We start from the raw sequence: 20,188 nt of genomic DNA, 5'->3' as shown, positions 1-20,188 counted from the left end.
CATGTGTACTTTGTTGTTGGTCCCTCTAAATATTTGTTTTAATTGATCTATTAAAACATGTTGGTCTTTTTGATTCTGATTTGTCTACTTTTGGAATGTAATTGTTTTGTAATTATTTTTCTGTTGATGTTTTCTCTGTTTTACTCCAATCTGCTTCTGTTAGTCTTTGTTTCATTCCTTCATAGTTTGCCTTTTTAAAATTGTAAACCTTAGCTTTAGTTGTTACTTTTGGGGTTTTAAAAAGCACTTCAAATGAGACCATGTTGTGATCTGAGTTTGCCAGTGGTTCTGTTTTAGTCATTCTGTCTTCATTATTTGAAAAGACTAAATCAAGGCATACTCCCCTCTAGTTGATGCCTTGACAAATTGTGTTAGGAAGCAGTCATTTGTCATTTCTACCATTTCAATTTCGGCTGTCGTGCTCCCCAACGGGTTTTCCCATTTTATTTGGAGGAAGTTGCAATACCCCATTAGTATGGCTTCACCTTTTCTACATGCATTTCTAATGTCATTGTATAACAGATTGCAAGATAGATTGATTACTCAGAAAACTGAGCCCATTCAGGCTAATTCTGTATTGTATTGATTTTCAAGAATCCATTCGCCATAGCCTAGACTGCATAATAACAGGGTCAATTTTAATATAAAGTTTAACACATTCCCCATTACAAATTGATCTTACAAAATAAAGTATTAACTGAATTTACAGATTGTCAAAATGGCATCTATTTATAGTATAGGTGCAATATAGAACAACCTTTCATTTACCTAAAAAACACTTGTGGTTTATTAATGTGCATAAAGCAATTAGTTTATTAATTGATACCACTGGACGCTGGTGAGTCATGTATAAATGACAGAATGGTTCTAAATGTTGACACCTTGTGTTATAGTGAGGATTGAAGTGTGTTTTGCTTGTAGATGTTTTCATGCCACAACATAATTATTATAAGAAAATGTATTTTCCTTTTTTTCAAGTAAACAGGCAGTCTTCTGAATATGTGGTATCTGACTGCAGGGACTGTAGATTTGGTAAATTGGGGCAATAAAAAAATGCCTTCTGCAGCACTTGTGTCTAAAATAACCATTATTTAAATACCAAATATGTGGCCGTTTTAGCGACGGGAGCTGCAGGAGGCCTTTATGTGACTGAAGAGATGTTTAACTATTGGTGTGTTTCTAATCTCTATGGTAACTTGAGTTTAATGCACTAGGTGCATTTCAGATTTCACTAAGGAGTCTATTTATACTTGGCTATCATGGCTTTGCTTGGGGTCAGGAAAACATTAGGTCACAGTAAGAAACATTGCACAGCCATGCTTGATGGGGATATTTAGTTTACATTGTCTGAGGAGAGATGTTTAAAATAATTATCATGCTAAAATTAAATATACAAGCCTAAAGAAATTAATCAAAGTAGTAGGAATCTTAAACAAAACAATGGTAAGCTCTGTTTTGTTAAACATCCACACCTATAAATATTCTCTTAAAAATAGCCCCTACAGACAGGTAAGGTGTTGATTGAATATTGCCTTCTTGATTTCACAGAGGCTACTGATATGCTAGCTGCGTCTTACAATTGTGCTTATTAATTGCAAGACCTGGTGAGACATGATTATTTCAGAAAAAAATAAAACATTGAATAATGACAGTATGACAACCTGTTGTTCCAGTTTACTGACTTACTGTGAATAACACCTAAAACTATGATTCAAACATCCTGGTGAGTTACATAGACTGTGACAGAGCACCAACCTTTAATATTGTTGTGTTCTGCAGTTATTCTTGGCACAGATAATGAGGCTTAAAAATGTGGCAGATATGCACAAGATGCTCTCTACACTGTTCAATTGTGCCCTAGGTAGATGTGTGCCTACAACATGTTAATTTAGTCTAAAAGTACTGAGCACGCTGTGTTAAATTAAATGTGTAAGTGGATTAGATTTGTCACCAGCCCCATCTTGTGGACACATTATGGTACTACATGATCTGTTTAAAGTCGGAAATGTATTCAGAATACTCAAAAATAACTTTCAAAATATAACTTAATCTTAACATGATAAATAAGTAGTATATATATATATATATATATATATATATATATATATATATATATATATATATATCTATATATATATATATATATATATATATATGTGTGTGTGTGTGTGTGTTTTTTAATTAGTTTCCTTATAACTCAGAAATGTGTATACTCATAATCTGAAGGTAATGGGCATATGTTATGTAACGTTTTTTAGATGACTTGAAACATTAAAATGCAACTGTGAGAGTAATACATTTATTGTAACTGGTTTCATTATTACATAAAGCAAACCATTACTGAGCATCTGCATTCAAGTAACACGTATAAAAGCTAGACTATAGTTTGTTGTTGTGTATACCAGCAATGCATTTATGGAAATATAACACTTCCTCACAGCAACACCACCACCCCTAAGTCATAGTGATTGGCCTGCATCAGTTTAAGGAACTGCTAGTTGTCTGTTTAGGTCCCATTACAATAAAATGATGATACCTATAAATAGCAGGCATAAACTTGTGCAGATGGAGTCCAGTGGGACTGAGCTGCTTCAATCCATGAGCACGCTCTCTGGAGCTAAGGGACCCAATCCTAGAGCAAGAATGGAGCTCCTGAGGGGAAGCTTGTATTGTATTATCTGTACAAATAGCACGCAAAACCTCATTAGAAAACTGTACTTAATAAAGTTTGATATCTGTTGGGTTCCCTTTCCACCTGAGCAGCTGGACATGTAGTTGCCTGGATGTCTGAGACTTTTGTGCCATTTGATTTCAAACAAAAATGCAAGGTTAAGCATAAAAATATGCATTTTATATAGGTTTGCAAGCAATCTCAATATTTTTTCATGGTAATGATGTACTATTGTAATCTATAATTTGGGTCATACTTTTTTGTTTTTGCCATGTGTTTATTTTTTCTGATGCCTTTATAGTAAATTGTCCTTATAAAGTCTGTTATATCAGTCGCAACAATGATTGACACAATAAAAATTGGTTTCTCAACAGTGACATTACTGTAAGTGCTTTATTGAGGAAGATATGACACAAGTGTGTTGCTTTAAGTGTAAGAGATAAGTGCAAAATATCTTTTTAATAGACAGTCGTTCAATTTAATATTTTTTATTGTCTAAAATGTTGCCTTATGGACAAAGTGGGATGTAAACATCCTAACTGTGCTCTTAAGTTTTAAATAATTCCATTGTAATGCACTTGTCCCATTGGGTTTTTACTGTTGAACCCTTAATAACTAACCAAACTGTATCTTCTCTATAGGGAAAACCCAAATTATGGGGGAGATTAAAATTGCCCTGAAGAAAGAAATGAAGACTGAGGGAGAACAGCTTGTAGTGGAAATTCTTCAATGTAGAAACATCACCTATAAATTTAAATCCCCTGATCATCTACCAGGTAAACCATTAGGCTGTTAAATGAAAAAATAACAATAAAAGTTGTTAACTGTTTATTTTAAAAAGGTTAAGTGTATATTTACTCACACACACACACACACACACACACACACACACACACACACACACACACACACACACACACACACACACACATATATATATATATATATATATATATATATATATATATATATATATATATATATATAATATATTTTTGTTCCTCTTAAATATGTCCTTAATCATCACGTATTACTGTTTCTGCACCATGGTTATGTTGCATGTTTGCTTGGCAAGTAACAAAATCGCCAGTGGGCACACTTTAGGTACGCAATGGTAATTTGACAGAAATCACTGGTGCACCCCCAGTGGTCATTTTTAGATCTTGCTTCAGTCTTGCTCAGACTCCTTCAAAAATAAACTACAGCAATGCATGAAGAATAAGGACACATATCATTGGAAAATAATATATATATATATATATATATATATATATATATATATATATATATATATATACACACACACACACACACACACACACACAAACACACACACACACACACAAATGTATAATGCAAAGGGATATACTGTATCAATTCTGAAAGACTTTACAGTTTTGAATGGTTTGTGGTACCAACACAGAGTAATGCCCCCAGATGTACAATATTGTCCCCCAACATAGTAAAGTACCGTAAATGTACACAATCTAAAATTAATTTTCAGAACAGACTTTGATCATTTTTAGAGAACATTTTGATACAACTGCACAACCAAATTTGAACAATAGCGTAAAATAAATTCAGTAAAAAAAAGTGTTACATTGTACTTCTGTAGCTTTCATATAATAGTGAATACAATGGTGCAGAACACATCCACAGACCTTCATTTTCTTCTCCAATGTTTTTGCAGATTTGTATGTGAAGCTGTATGTCATCAACGTAGCGACGCAGAAGAGAGTGATTAAGAAGAAGACGAGAGTGTGCAGGCATGATCGTGAGCCTTCATTTAATGAGACATTTCGTTTTAGTATGAATCCCGCAGGGCACTCTATCCAGGTAACTATAACTAATTCATTTTGTGAGTCAAGGGTATTACTGCACATACTTTACTTGCTGTAATGTATCCTGACAGTTCCTAAACACATTGGCTTAAAAAGGAAATATGATTACATTTTTTGAATAAAAAAATCGAAGTTTCTTTTTGTTTAGGAACAGGCAGGGTGCATTCCAGCAAGTCAAGTTTCTACAGTAATACTCTTTTGGAGAAAAAAAAATCCAATGGCACTGTAGGAATAGCAGCTATTCATTTGTGGCGGTCATTATTTATAAATGTGACCAACATTTTGTAATATCACAGTTCTGATTTTTAAAAAGACTTAAAATACGTTTTTTGATTAAAAAACGCTTTAGATACAGTCATATAAGCATGAGATTTAAACTTTGGACAAGGCCTCAGTACATCTCAGTGCATATGTTTGTATCAGACAGCACAGATATCCATGGAGTCAGTTCGAAAGAAATGGAAAGACTAACAAAACTTCATATTTTATATTTATACCTTTGTAAACAATTGTTGACTCCACTCATATTTGTCTTACTTCTGTTAAATGATAGGGGTTTCCACTCTATCATTGCACACTCCCTCTGTGGGGGAAAAGGGGGGGGGTGGGGGTGGGGGGGTGTGGGGGGGGAGGGGGAGGGGTTGTATACCACATTGTACCTAGCAGTGCGCATCCATCTTGTCTTTCAGTCCCCGTCCCCGTCCCCCCCATCTCACACTATTTCTGCTAATCTCCTGCCTTTTGGGATTTAGCTCAGACATCTATCTGTGATTTTGAGTCGTGTTAGGCTATGCAAAAACTGCACGTAGCTGGTTTTGCCAATGGGAAATGGAAGAACTCGAAACTTAAACAATACTGTTTAGAAACTTAATATAAAAGCATATTAAAGCAACTGAATTAATAAGCACATTAAAACGACTATAAAAACACATCCACACACAATTTAAACATAATGATTAAAAACAACTTAAGTATAAAAGACACACACACACACAGAATGTAAAACTTATAATTAATAACATAATGCCTCATGCAGAAAGTCATCACTGCAGTAACATATTGTAATAACTCAGGAAAGAAAGCTAATCATCTTTAAGTAATTTGTGAGGTGGAAACCTGGATAACAGATGACAGCATTTACCTGACTGTACATAGAAACACTAATTGTGACTGTTTTACGTCTACTGGACTAAGGTTAAGATAATGTCAACCTTGTTCCTTGCAGATGTTTCTGGTTTCGAATGGAGGGAAGTTCATGAAGAAGACTCTGATTGGAGAGGCCTACATCTGGCTTGACAAAGTGGACCTAAGAAAAAGAGTGGTTAACTGGCACAAACTGTTGGTCAGCTCCACACAAAGTCACCCATAACAACTGCTCAGGGTGTTTGCACAATATTTATGTTGTTCCTTAGGAAAGAAGAAGTCCGGCTCCATTAGTTTTGTTCTGTTAGCTACTAGTAGACCCCCAAAAGGGTGGGGAGAGAAAGTCCAGGTCATACTGAGGCTGCCTCACTTCACAGAGGCCAGGTGAAGAACGAGTTACAGAATATAACAACTTTCAAATTCACAAACAGGTACTTTCAAAAAGTAAATGGAACTTCAAATCACATTTAACAGCAGTGACTTACTTAACTGGCAAGGAAGTAAGAACTGTAGGAAGGTGTTAATCCAGAGAGGCTGGTTGCCATAAAATGGAAAGCAAGCTGGTTCTCTGTGTGACACAAAGGAGATATTTATTTTATGCAGTATAACCTTGTGCAGGGTATCACAAGACAGAATTTGCACATTGCACTTCTGAATAGTGTGAAGGTGCATTTCTTGACACCTCGAGTGTCATTAATGCATTGCACAAAGACAGGAACAACGTTTTCAGATGTACTTTCTTTAGAAGTGGCATTCTAGTAACTATTACAATGAGATCTGATTTATTGGTGGGGTTTTAATCCATTTTACTAGGACAAGATGTGTTCCAATTGATGTTGACACATTGAATTAATGTATTTATAATTTTTTATATACTTAATAATTGCAACATAGTGGGCATTTGTTCGAAGAAAAATGTTTTCTATTACAGATTTGAATCGATGTTTATTTATGTCTTAAGCATAGGTCAGGTTGTCATTTATTTTTCTCTTTCCTAACACACATTATTACATGCATATCACCTCAAAGGAGTAATCCCTCAAATGTCAAACACACTGCATTTTAACACAGTAACAACAAACTAAAACATTCCTGGATGACATCCTCATGTTAGTAAGGACTATTCATTCTAAGTACATATGGGGTTTATTCAGTATTCTACAGTATAGATATATGACATAGGAAAACACAGAATAAATAGGTTTCATATGCCAATGAAAACCCTGAACTAGGGTTGGGGGTATACTATACCAGTATTTATGACTATGTGCACTGTAAAGCAACACCTGAAACACTTGTTTGGGATTGCCATGGTGGATTTTTGCTAAAACAAAACAAAACAAAAAAATAGCCTAGAGAACCTCTGTTGCTTTATGTAACAGCTTTGCTACCATTTTATCTTAATGTTCTTTGGAAGCAGGATATTTATTATTTACATACAATATAATATATTAGGAAAACAATGGCTTCATCAAAAGCAAATACATGAGCTTTCCATGATTTACTGATACAACTATAGGCTAAGGTTTACAAAAAAAAAATGATACAACCCTGTCAAATATAGCAGATAACAAATGCGGAATTTGAAGGGCCGTTTGCCATTATTCATTTTAATACTACAATTGTCAGGGCCTGTTGTTTTTAAAGGGTGTGAAGCAGCTCTAGGGTTGCCAGTGTAAAAAAAGAAAAAAAAAATCTGCAAATGGTTTCCGTGGAATTGTCAAAAATTGAATCATCACTGTGTGGTTGAAAAATAGTCATCTGTAATTGTCTGCCAGGAAGTGGCAGCTTGGGACCCTCATGCAGCTTGCCCTGACAAGTGTTTTGCAGTTATAGAAGTCAGATAATTAATGTTGTGACAAAGCATTCCCAGCATTGCTTGTCTAAAACACATTCCTGAATATCGTTGGGAAATTTACATGTATTCTTTCAATGCCATTAAGAAGATGTATCCTACAATTCAGCAGTACTGTGGAACATAGTTGAATTCCAAAGTGCTGGTAGTCCATAGCGGTTGTAGTGTAGATGTGATTAGACTGCAATTGATGAATATGTGTTTGTGGTCTGTTTCAGACCAGTGCTGTCCCATTGACATTTAAATTCTCCAAGAAGCAGAAGGTATCTCCTGGTATTTCACATCTACATCCATATACAGTGCAGTACATGTGCTACTGCTGAAAACCAGTCTCCAAGTTTTTAATTTGCACTGAGTGCTTAACATTTAATACATTAGTGAAATAAATAGATTATAAACTTCTTCGAAATTGACCATTATGTTTCAGTTCTAGATTAATTTTAAAGAGACTGAAAGTCTCCATTATCCTTAATGAAACTTATTAAATGGGAAAGGATAACTGCCTTGACCCTACAATATAAGAGGACAAGACCCAGACCCAGAATTGCACACTGAATAACAATCTGACTGGCCTTCTATGGCACAGTGCTACGAGACCTGAGACTTTCAAATCAATATCAATAAAGTTGCCAGCTATGCTCTTGCAGTTTTAGAAGGCACAGGGTTGGTTTTAAAAGTAAAATATGCTTACAACATGTACCAACCTAATTTTTTGTAACCAAATTCATAGGTTCTGTTGAAGTAATTCTATGCAAAATAGACGTTGTGCTTTTAATGCATTTTATTAACACATGAATCATAAGCAAGCATTATGTCTGGACATACTTATCTTATATAGAGAATGAACTTACTTTCTGTTTGTATATTATTCTAAAGATTTTTTTTTTTTTTTAACCTGCCAGGTTGAAGTTTTAAAAGCTGTACATGGAGGGTGTGCACTTTAAATTTAAATTATACTTTGTATTTTTAATTATTTGTTATTGCACGCAATATATTATCCATTTCACAAAAGCGTTCCTATGTTGCATTCATGTGGTACCAATTGAAGAGGAAGAGTTGATTTGGGAGTAATACAGGAAAGGGGCATGTTTTGGGTCAACAGCAGCACAAAATATTTGTTTACAAACTGTTCTGACCTATTAATGAGAAGATATGTATACCATGTAATGTAATAATAATGTGGATTTGCAGTTGCCATTGTAAGTGGCTTAGTTGCTTTTCAGTATTCAAATTTAAGTTGACCACATCCTTCCTGTACATTGTAATACATCTGATTTCTCAGTGTACAGTTTCTTATTGGTTGCTCGTCATTCCATGTGTATTTTACAGTATTTTTTTTCATTTACAGAACATTTCATTTAGAAAATATTAGTGTTACTTTAGAAATGAACAAACAAAAATACATGTTTATAACAGCCAATACTTGCCATACATATTATTTGGGGATAGATAATTTGATCCACATACAAATTCATTTAAACATTGCTTTTCGTTATATAGAATGATACGGTTGATCTTCTTAAATCTTTATGTGTGCTCCATATTTAGTTTTCATAAAGCTCTCTTGTTTTCTTGTGAACTGGAAATGAAGAAGTCTTACGATTATTGTGAATTGTGAGAATGTAGTTTCTTTATTTATAACCTTGTAAATATATATCATTTTTTCTACCAGAAGAGATTTACATATTTATTACTTTGGTCTGGCATTGAGCATGTGAATGTGAAAAACTGATTCTCTTTGGCTTTATCTGTATAGTTGTCTAGTGATGTGCTCAGGTTAATATTTAATTGGCTGAATAGAGTGTGTGCTGTCAACCTATCAGAACCCACAGCAAACCTGAAGTTTTGCTTATTAAGAACAGTAAAATAAAATAAATAACATTTAAAAAAAAAATAATAATAAAAACTTCAGTAGTTCCAGGAGAATTTCAATGCTTTCACATTGGATGTTGCATGTTTTGTTGGTAGTTTGTTAATATGATTTTTGCTTCCAAGTTCTATGTAAATTTAATTAAAGCAGTATGATAACTGTACAAAGATATGCTTGTAAATCTTGTCTGGGTTTTCAATCTGTGTAAAAAAAAAAAAAAAAAAAAAAAAAAAAAAAAAGAATGATGTCATGGTTTTGTGGTTGTACACAGGATGTATCTTGAGATATTATGCAATTTGTGCTGTACAAAAAGCTGTTCCCTCAGTCAAAATAATAAATATTTAAAAAAATGCTTGTGGACATGATTTTCGATCTCTTGTTAAATTCTCTAGTGGACCCTTTTGTTTGTGGTGATAAGCATCATAATTCTTATCTTGTAGCGGTATAAAACCATGTAAATAATAAGGATCAAGCCACTTCATCACAGGCAAAATATAGAACTCCTAATTATAAGCTATACAATTAAGCTAGAATACTTTAACACAGCCCTGTTTGAGTTCTTTTTATTTTAAGGTTGGTAATGGGTTTGAAAAGATTACAAGGATAACAGTAGTTATTGGTAATAATATGCCACAGGCAATATACAGAAAAATGTGTATAAACAACTTTCATATAAAGCTGAGGTCCACTTCTATTTGTAGCCTTGCTTAATACTGTTGAACAGTTCTCTTTCCATAAAAACTCAAGGTTGATAAATAATATCTTGTCAGGAATGCAATCAGCACTTTTAAATAGATAGTGGGAGGTGTGGTTAGCATTAAATCCCATGGCTGTTAAATTATCCACATGAACGTTTTGAAACAAAAACATTTTTATACCTGAAGTCACAATATTAGCAAGTTCCCAGATAATCCCAAAACTTCCCTAACACTTACGTTTTTAATGATTTATATTATTATGAACAATGTTATTTTAAAAAAAGGAACGATTCCCATTCAATGGCGGCGTTTACATGCACAATCATGAGTTTTCCTCGTGACCAGTTTGCTTTACTCTTAAGGCCAATGCAGACTACTCAATGCATAGTCATTGAGGGGAAGGGATATTTAAATGTCCGTGTCTGCTTACTAAGTAGGAAAATAACGACTTTTAATATCGTGAGGAGAGCTTGCGTTGCCATGAAGGTAAAAACATGTAAAAAGATAAATTAATTCACGTGTTTTCGCGCACATTCTGAATTACGCCGCGCATTACTTGTTTGTCTGGTTACCTTTCCAACACACACACAATGATATAAACTATAATTTCCTACAAGTTTCACTACTTAGAATGTATATTTGTGTGTATGTGTTTCAAGAACATGTAAAACTAACATTTCATTAACACTACCCCTTTTTACAATACGTTTTTTTTTTTTTTTTTTTAATATAACCTACACTAATATATATATATATATATATATATATATATATATATATATATATATATATATATATATATATATATATATATATATATATATATATATATATGCGCTGGCTGTCGTTTTATAGCAAGATATATTTCTATCCCCTCTAACCTAGAACAACTGGGATCGATGACGCACCAAGCTATAGGCTGCAGCAGCTCAACCTGGATTCTGTGCTCCGAGCTACATGTTATGTCTTAACACTATGTCAACCTGGATTCTGTGCTGACACACAGAGTGACACATGTTACTTTCGTTCTAGATTAAAAACTACTTTTGTTTTTACAGTTTGTATGTGCATCTGTTTACACACTAGTTTCTTTCGAAATGTTTATTTATTATAGTTTTTCATTTTTTGAAATAGTGCTTTATATGTGGTAAGTTAGAAAATAAACCATTTTAGTTTCATTGTTCATTTAAATACGGCGTTTTAGCTCGCAGATGTACCGGCGGTTGTAGGACTATGAGCAGGGACGTCGCTAGGCCTATTTTAGGGGGGCTCTAGCCCCCAAATAAATCAATATATCAGTGAATATATTTTCTCCTATTTCTTTTTTTTTCCTCAACCGTTCCATCGCATCTTAAACGTATTACCGGGAGGGCAATAGGACCTGGGGGAGGCTGCTACTGCACCCGCTAGTGACTGTTAGGCCTACTTGTAGTTAACATTTTGGTTAACGTTAGCTACTGCTGTTGCTTGAGACTGCCAGCAAACAGTAAAAGGACAGGAAAAGGCTCTGTCAGGACGGATTCATGCAGATAGGCTACGTTGTGAATGTGTGGTATGTTAGAACAGAGAGAGCGAGAGTATTCACTACTATAGACTTTGGTCATAATCAAAGCTTTGTTAACCAGTACGTTTTTACGTGAGGCTGCCTTGCCTGTAAGTTACAGTGTAACAGACGTTGCGAGCTAGCAAACGGTAACGTTAACGGTGTCTTTTAAATTCGACCTAAGTTATGTGGCGATGATATCTAATTAACGTTGTATTTAATGTAGTTTTGCTATCTGTGGCAGGCTATAAATGAGACAGATGACGTAACATCATGCACATATCTTTTCATACTCAGTAGCTTTCATTCAGTAGGCCATTGCAAAACAATTATCAGTAGGTCATGTGTAGAAAAGGTGACAGTGTTGATCACAATGTCATTGTATTATCCTCAATTTCTCAACTGTAGGCTAGCTAACGACTAACGTTAGATGGATATATGGAAATTCTTCAAGAGAGGCAGTGCCAGCAGCTCTGCGGAAGGCCAGTCCGATGAGATATGAAGATTTTACCAGTTCAAAACAAACAAATTAAAACTTAAGCTGATTAATCACCTATTAAGCCTTGAGTTATTGTAAATTAGTTTAACAACAGTAAATGTCAAAACACAGCAGACAAGAATGAGGGAAATAAACAGTAAATGCCAGCAGAAAGAGAAAACTGTTTTTATACAGAAGGCACAAAGTTAAATAAAAAAGAAATTTCAAGAAATGAGAAGCGAACATTATATATATATATATATATGAAATAAAAAAAAAATATATATATATATATATATATATATATATATATATATATATATATATATATATATATATATATATATATATGTGTGTGTGTGTGTGTGTGCATTTCAAATAATTCAGTTGATTTGAATTCAGTGTTTTTTAGTACCAGTAGATGGCAGCATTGTATTTCCAAATCAACTCAAGGATGTAGTCACAGAAATGTCACTTAAACTCATTGATAACACCGTATAACAATGTATTTATTTATTTATTTATTTTGTTCCTGGGTAGTAAGTGTTATTTCCTAATTGCTTATGCCTCAAAAGTATAGAAAATGGCTATTATTCCCCACAAACTTTGCTTTTGTGACCAGGACAGTGATATTTCAAAATATCACTATTTCCAATGGGAAAACGGGCAAATGTGTGTCTTTTCATTCACATAAAGTCAGAAAAAAACAACTTATGAATCCAAATTAACATGTATTTATACTAAAGTAATACAAAAATGACTACAAAAGATTTAGAAGCGAGTAGTTTTTCGAGATTACACTGTAAATACAGTATAATCGTAAATCTCGAAAAACTACACTGATTTAGAAGAGAGTAGTTGAGATTTACGATTATACTGTATTTACAGTATAATCGTAAATCTCGAAAAACTACTCGCTTCTAAATCTTTTGTAGTCATTTTTGTATTACTTTAGTATAAATACATGTTAATTTGGATTCATAAGTTTTTTTCTGACTTTATGTGAATGAAAAGACACACATTTGCCCATTTTCCCATTGGAAATAGTGATATTTTATCACTGTCCTGGTCACAAAAGCAAAGTTTGTGGGGAATAATAGGCATTTTCTATACTTTTGAGGCATAAGCAATTAGGAAATAACACTTACTACCCAGGAACAAAAATTGTGTTACATAGTGTAATAGTAATCGTTAAATAGAAGCTCACCGTGTGTTGTCTGTATAGTTCGTTTTGTTTGTCTTTTTGTTTTGGGTAGCGAGTGCTGTGTCCTGTGTGTTTGTCTTACAACCTTTTTATTTTCTGTTCTGTTTATTTATTAAATGCTGAGTAAAAGCATTCGCTCAGCTCCACCAAACTCCACCTCTCTGTCGTTTTATTTCCTGCTTCTGGTCTGCTGTCACCCACTCCCTCCATCTTTGTGACAGCCATTTTCTATACTTTTGAGGCATAAGCAATTAGGAAATAACACTTACTACCCAGGAACAAAAATTGTGTTACATAGTGTAATATGTTATAAAGAATGCATAGAAATACATTTCAATTACATGCTTATCTTCCCTTGTCAATCATACAGTATACAAATAAGTGTGAAATACAACAGCCACCTCCCACAAAACAGAGCATATCAATCCTTCTTGTACAAATAACAAGGGAGAACTTTAGGGAAGCAGAAAACAACAGAACCATAAATTACAGATGTGATAGCAGATCCCCATAGGACTGCCCCTGTAGAATCTAAGTCTGGTCAAGATATCATTTATATTGCATCTTGTTTACCTATACATTAAAACCAACATTTCAAAGGAAATATCTTGACCAAAACAGCCACAAGCTAGAGGGGACCTCCGGTCAAAACTTTAACCTTTTTTTTTTCATTTTTCTTTCCCATGCGCACTCTGTCCTTTTCACCACTGCTAGTCTCCCTGTCTGGAGAACCAAGCCTGTTTCCCAGCCTTGGTGCCCAGCTACTGGCCTCCACCAAGGTGGCTCTCTGACAGCCAGGGGGAGACCTGTGACCTCCTTGCACGATTCTTTCATTTTTCTCCTTCCAGTGTTCCAGTCTCCCCCATCTCAGGAAGTGACATTCACTAATCAGCCCTCAGCAAAGGTGATCCTAAGCAAGCCTGGGGGGCATCTGGACTTCTCTCCATCTTTTCCATTCTCCTGCTATCCTTTTTTTGTTTCTCCTTGGGGGAAGTGAAGTTTGCCTCTCAACCTTGGATTCCCAGCTGTGCTGACTTCACCTAAGCGAGAACAGCTCTCTGTGAGACAAAGGAAAACCCTGACCTCTTTACTAAGTCAAAAGGACTCTCCTCCCCTTCTAATCCCCGGAGGTTCTTCCTCCATGCAGTCATTGTTCCTGTCCTGTAAATTATTAGTTGATGACCATAACATATATAAACAATATGTACACTAGTACTAGAATAAAAATTAGCTATGAAATGTTTAATAAGTGATATATGCAAAAATTGAACTATGACAGTAAGACACCTCCAGAATCTGACTCAATCTAACTGACAACTGGATTTCAGCAGTTCTCCTGACCTATTAAATGATAATGTGACATACTGCTGGATGGATGTACGGACGGACAAACGCCTCCATATATAATCAGAATATGATATTACCAAAATCGTATGCTAAATATTGTAATGTTAATAGCAAGTTTCATTACAACTGGATAATCCTTTATCCAGATATGCAAAATGTGTGATGTGACAAACTACATACAACCGCCTTCACTGTCTCCCGTTCCCATGGGGATTTCATCCCCAGCAGGAGATAATTCTGAAATAACCAACACTCTGACTAAAGCAGCTGTTGAGACCATCCCATTTTAAACATGTCCCATGATCTACTAAGCAGTTAACAATCAATGAAAAAGAAATACAAGCAATGATCTGTTTTGTCCTACAACAGCTTTTAAATTATAGTCTAATTGGACTGTTTTGTTTCTGCTTCAGAGAGTGCATATATGTTTTTTTTTTTTTTTTTTTTTCTTAAGCATCAGCAATGATATGGCACTTGAACACAGGGATATCAGGATATAACATTTCCACATTTTCATTGGCATTGCCCTACACACCAACAATATTGTGGTTGTAATTGTAACATATTCTTGTATTTTAGAATGTTCTTGCAGTTTGGAAAATGCCTGTGTACAGATGTAATCTGACTCCATAATGGGTTTTAGCTTACCAACATGCTTTTACCCAGTCTTATGTGCACTTGATTTAAACCATTGCATCTAACATTCTGCTACACAGGCCAATATGAATGATAATCAGTTTGCTATTTTAATGCCAGCATGCAGTACACAGTGTTACATGTAACATACATTTATAGCAAAATTAGACATATCATTTAGTACAGTCTGTTATTCTGTATCATATTAGTAGCAGATATTAAAGCCAAACACATTACCATTGCAACATTTCTAAAAACAATGACAATGTTGCTTTCATCTGCACAGAACATAGTTTAAAAATATAATGTCTCCCATTTCATATCACCATTCTTCTTTGCCTAATGTTATTTAGGAACTTGTTTAAAACTGGTTGTTTGAAAAAAAAAGTCTAACATGAACTAAAACAAGTAATACCTTCTCTATGGCTGTGCTTAAACATGGGTGAGGTTATATAAGGGCACTTTAATAAACTTTAATAATTATTTAAATTTTTTTAGAAAGCTGGTGGCAAGAATATATTGTAAAAATAGGCTCTTTTTGAAACAAGCCTTAAAAACAGAAACTCTTAAGCCTTGAGTGGTACAAACTGGTCAGACTCCACCAGTTATCAATTCTCTTACACCAGAACCTCCTAATATACCTCTCTTGAAGTGTTTTCTAGTTCTGCCTATCATCATAAATATAATGCAAAGTGGGGAAACAATCTAGTCTTGCAGTGTTCACTGTATAAATAATCACATGTTGTTTTTAGTTGGCAATTCCTTTTTGGCTTTGTGGAGGGACGAGGAGAAAACGCTGTATATTTTAAATATATTTTGTTCTGAATAAATCTATAACATACAATGAAGAACATGTAAAATGTGGAAACAGTTAAGCTTGTTTTTTTCACTAAAATCAACAAACCTTATTCATGTTTGTAGCAGTGGGAGATCCGTACTGACTCTGCTGGCATGTTCATAGTGCTGCAGGAAGAGGGCAGCAGTCGTCCAATACCGTGAGTCGTGGTAGTGACACGGGGAGGTGGGAAAGGGGGTGTGTGGACTTTCCCTCTCCAAGTGGCTGGGAGGCGGGTCATGGGGAGATTCTTAGTCCTATAAGATAATGCTCTGTTTCCTCAGGTCTGCCCTTTTAGGACGTACCAGGAAGGATGGAAGCTCGGGTCATTAGCCGAGACAGAGAGAGGCTGGGACCGAAACCCAAAAGATAAAAAAGAAAAAATAAGCGTAGTAATAGCGAGGAAACCGTTGGCAGACCCCCTGTATATTTTTATAGAAGCCTGAGGAACGGTCAGGGTAGTTTGGAGACCCGGGCCGTGCGAGTAGCGACGACTGGGGTAATGCTGTTGAAGTGCAGCACCTTTTATTTATAGTTTTGATTACTGTTTTCTTTTCCTTTCGCCTTTGGTTTTTGGATTATTGTTTTGAACACCCGTGAGTGCGTCCGCACTTGAACTGTACCGTCTGTGGTATTGCCATGTCTCTCTTTTTACCATCGTTGGTAGGCAGAACACTGTGAACATCACCCTCTGTGGGCTAAAAAGTAAAAACGCACCCTGAAAATAAATCTGGGCACCTTTGTGGTGTTTTTAAGTATACCGGTCTATCTCCTGTGTCAGTGAATTACCCACCACCCTTCCACATGTTATATAATGACCTTACAAAAATTCTTAATGAATAATAGTAAATATTTACTTCAGAAGTTACATTTAGATATTGCTCATTGAAGCAACCAAGTCTAACTTCCAGTGAGGCCCTGGAAATAATCACATCTAAGTCACATTACTATCTAATGAGGCTTGATTTTTTTTAAAGTGATTTTACATTAGTTAATCCATCTAGGTTTTGATTAACTAATGCAAGTATGTCAGACTGGAGAAATTTGATTGGATCACTCACCCTAGTAGACATTCATAGTTTGTGAGTGGTTATAAACTAAACAAACCAATAATAGTATTCTACCACACCAGATAACAGAAGTATTTTATACTGCAGGTAAACTGCAATAGTGTTGTCTTCATAATCCAACCATCAATGGCCCAGAATTGAACATACTCAGATGATACTGTTCAGGTATGTTATGCCTGTTACCAGGTTGTACAGTTTGAAAAATATTTTAAATCTGGTTTACTAATAATACATAATACAAGAAAAACAAATGGTACCACATGGTAGAAACAGGTTACTGTCCGGAATCGCGTTTAGTTAGTTGTGCCCTTTTTGAGGAATTGCTTTTTATAATGTCACTCAAAAGCTTTGCATCATTTCTCATAATTTGTGGCATAAAACAAATCAACAATAAGATTCCATATGGTGATCCCTCTATAATCTCAGTGCACTACACATCAAAATACAGACTGCACTATACACAGACTACCTACATGCAGTATTTTGTATCATAGTGTACTGGATCTTGTCTTGGATTTAGTTCTAAACTCCAAATGACACAAATAAACTATGGTAACAAATGAACTTTAAGTCAAATTATGTCTTGGAACTGACAAGTAAGTCAATCTTGAGTCCCATCCTAAAATTACTGCTTTGAGCTTCAAATTGCTATAGGTTCTTCTGTTATTCTCCTTCAATGACCGTGTGAAAAGTCCTAGGTACTGTAACTGCATATAGTTAATATGCTTGTGTTTTATCAACATTTCATGTTTTGTGTTGCCTTGAAAGCTAACAACAAAAGCATCTAATTATTTCTTGAGTAGATTTTTTTTAAAAGTGCCTTTTTAAAGATCTAGCAAAAAACAAAACAAAAAAAAAACCTTTCAGATACAAAACAAAACTGTTCTATTAATGAAAAGGTGGCCATGAATTACTGTAATTGTTTCTTCCAGGATCATTACTTTTCTTTTTCTACATTTCATTTCTCAATCCCATTGCAATATATCTATGAGTCTCTAAGGTGCATCTGCTTACTGCATATGTAGTTGAGCTGTTGTGTGGAGATGGTGTTGATGTTGCTAAGCAACAGCTGAAAGCCAAATCCCCTCTGAGACCTACCTGCCTCTGTACTAGCTATTTATTTAATTAAAACTGTCTGGGTAAACACATATGCACAAGATATCGATTTGTGCCGCATTTAACAATTGATTCCAGTTTATGTAAATATTTATTTATTTATTTATGTAGTGTGAGCACCACTTAAATGACTTTTCTATACATATGTGAAGGGAATAGTTGAACTAACTAAATAATAATTATTGGACTAACTAAATAATAATTATTCACCAGCTTTCAAGACCCCAAAGGCCTCCTCTTCAGGTGAAAGTAGGAAAGGGTAAATAAAATGTAACCCCCCTTCTCTGCTTTAGAATTTAAGTAATGGGAAACTGACGTGCAGAAGGCCACCTAAAACCAATGATCCTCCAGCGTAGCCTAAAAGCCTACTGTTTCTCAGGCTATAGTGTGTATATATAAGCCCAGTTCTTTTATAAATGGGCAGACTCGCTGAGCCGTCTATAGACAAAACTGTAGCGCTCCGGTGAAATAGTTACACGTGGGGTGATGATAATTGTTTTAAGATGATACTGTATTTACATTGTGCAGTTTGCGTTGTGTATTTTGTTTCAATCAGTAAACCCAGACCAGGTTGTTCAAGTCCAGTAAGCCACCTCTATTTTATTTAGTTCCACCTCACTCACATCAAGAGCAGGGATCACATTACAGATAGACCCTGTCACACACTGGAGACCCTTCCTACTTTCACCTGAAGAGACCTTTGATGTCTTGAAAGCTTGTGAATAATTATTATTTAGTTAGTCCAATAAAAGGTATCACTTCTCCTTCTCTTTGTCTATCATCTCTGGACTAATACGGCTACCATTTCATCGATCTACCCTTCGGATCTGAAAGATACTCCATATATAGATTTATATAATATATATTTTAAGCAAAAATCCCTGTTTTCAGGCAGCATTATAGAAGCAGGTTCAATATTTCACTTTGTTGGAGGTTATTATTAGTAATTATATGGCTCGTGTGTAATCCTTTGCTAGTAAATTGTTGGCTTGAGATTAACAATACAAACAACATTCAAGTAAAATATTTTATTACAAAGGGGTTCGGGTAAGACCATGGTAATCCACACAGATGTTTATGGGCTGTTATTTCTTATTTCTAACTTTAAAAAAAAAAAAAAAAAAATATATATATATATATATATATATATATATATATATATATATATATATATATATATATATATATATATATATATATATAATGTGTTATATATCATATAATCAACACATGTATAGTGTTTAATGCTTTGGGGTTTATGTTTTCCTTCATGGGTTATCTATTGACCACATTTCATAAAATATAGTAGATATATCAGCTTTATGGTGGCTATGTGAAAATCACTTAACTGTTTTGATAATAAAAATACACCCCTTTGTTAACTGTTGACAGACATCTACTTTTATTTCTTAAAACAGCGCCAGTGAGATACACAACGTTTATGCGCAGTCAGGTAGTTTGTTTCATTAAACCATTTTCACCAGACTAAACTCTTGAACATGCATCGGACACCACAGCACCACGGTGCCTTTATATTTTATAAATGTTGTTTTTTACAATTTGTAACTTCACTGTGAAAACAAATGCCAATATTGTGTAGGCTTATAAGCTGCCAATATAGGAGGCTGACTTGGTCGGTTGGGGAGTGAGACTCGCTTTCCCCAGAGGGATCGAACAGAATGTTATTGAGTCCGTATGCAATTGTAACAAGGAAAAAACTGTAAATGATACAGTATTGTCAGCTTCACTATGTTAGTTTAAAGTATAAGGATTTTCTAAATGTTTATTAATACTAAACTAAATGAAGGCATTTACATGAAGGTGGCAGTATTGTACAGTATGAGATGCATTTAATGTTTCTCAAATGGCCTTCAGTGTTGG

General features: G+C 34.7%; 1 protein-coding gene across 1 annotated transcript in view; it reads left to right on the top strand.

The window, feature by feature from the left end:
- LOC121319010 (protein piccolo-like) overlaps window positions 1–9,695 on the top strand; it is a 106,333-nt gene extending 96,638 nt beyond the window's left edge. The window contains exons 26-28 of the mRNA XM_041256243.1: window positions 3,313–3,447; window positions 4,362–4,507; window positions 5,738–9,695. Coding sequence (XP_041112177.1) covers window positions 3,313–3,447; window positions 4,362–4,507; window positions 5,738–5,881 — 425 coding nt within the window. The 3' untranslated portion in view covers window positions 5,882–9,695. The remainder of the gene's footprint in view (window positions 1–3,312; window positions 3,448–4,361; window positions 4,508–5,737) is intronic.
- The last annotated feature ends 10,493 nt before the right edge of the window (window positions 9,696–20,188 follow it).

This window comes from Polyodon spathula, chromosome 7 (genome assembly GCF_017654505.1).
Source record: "Polyodon spathula isolate WHYD16114869_AA chromosome 7, ASM1765450v1, whole genome shotgun sequence".
Classification (NCBI taxonomy): Eukaryota; Metazoa; Chordata; class Actinopteri; order Acipenseriformes; family Polyodontidae; genus Polyodon; species Polyodon spathula.
This window is presented reverse-complemented; position numbering and strand designations above follow the sequence as displayed.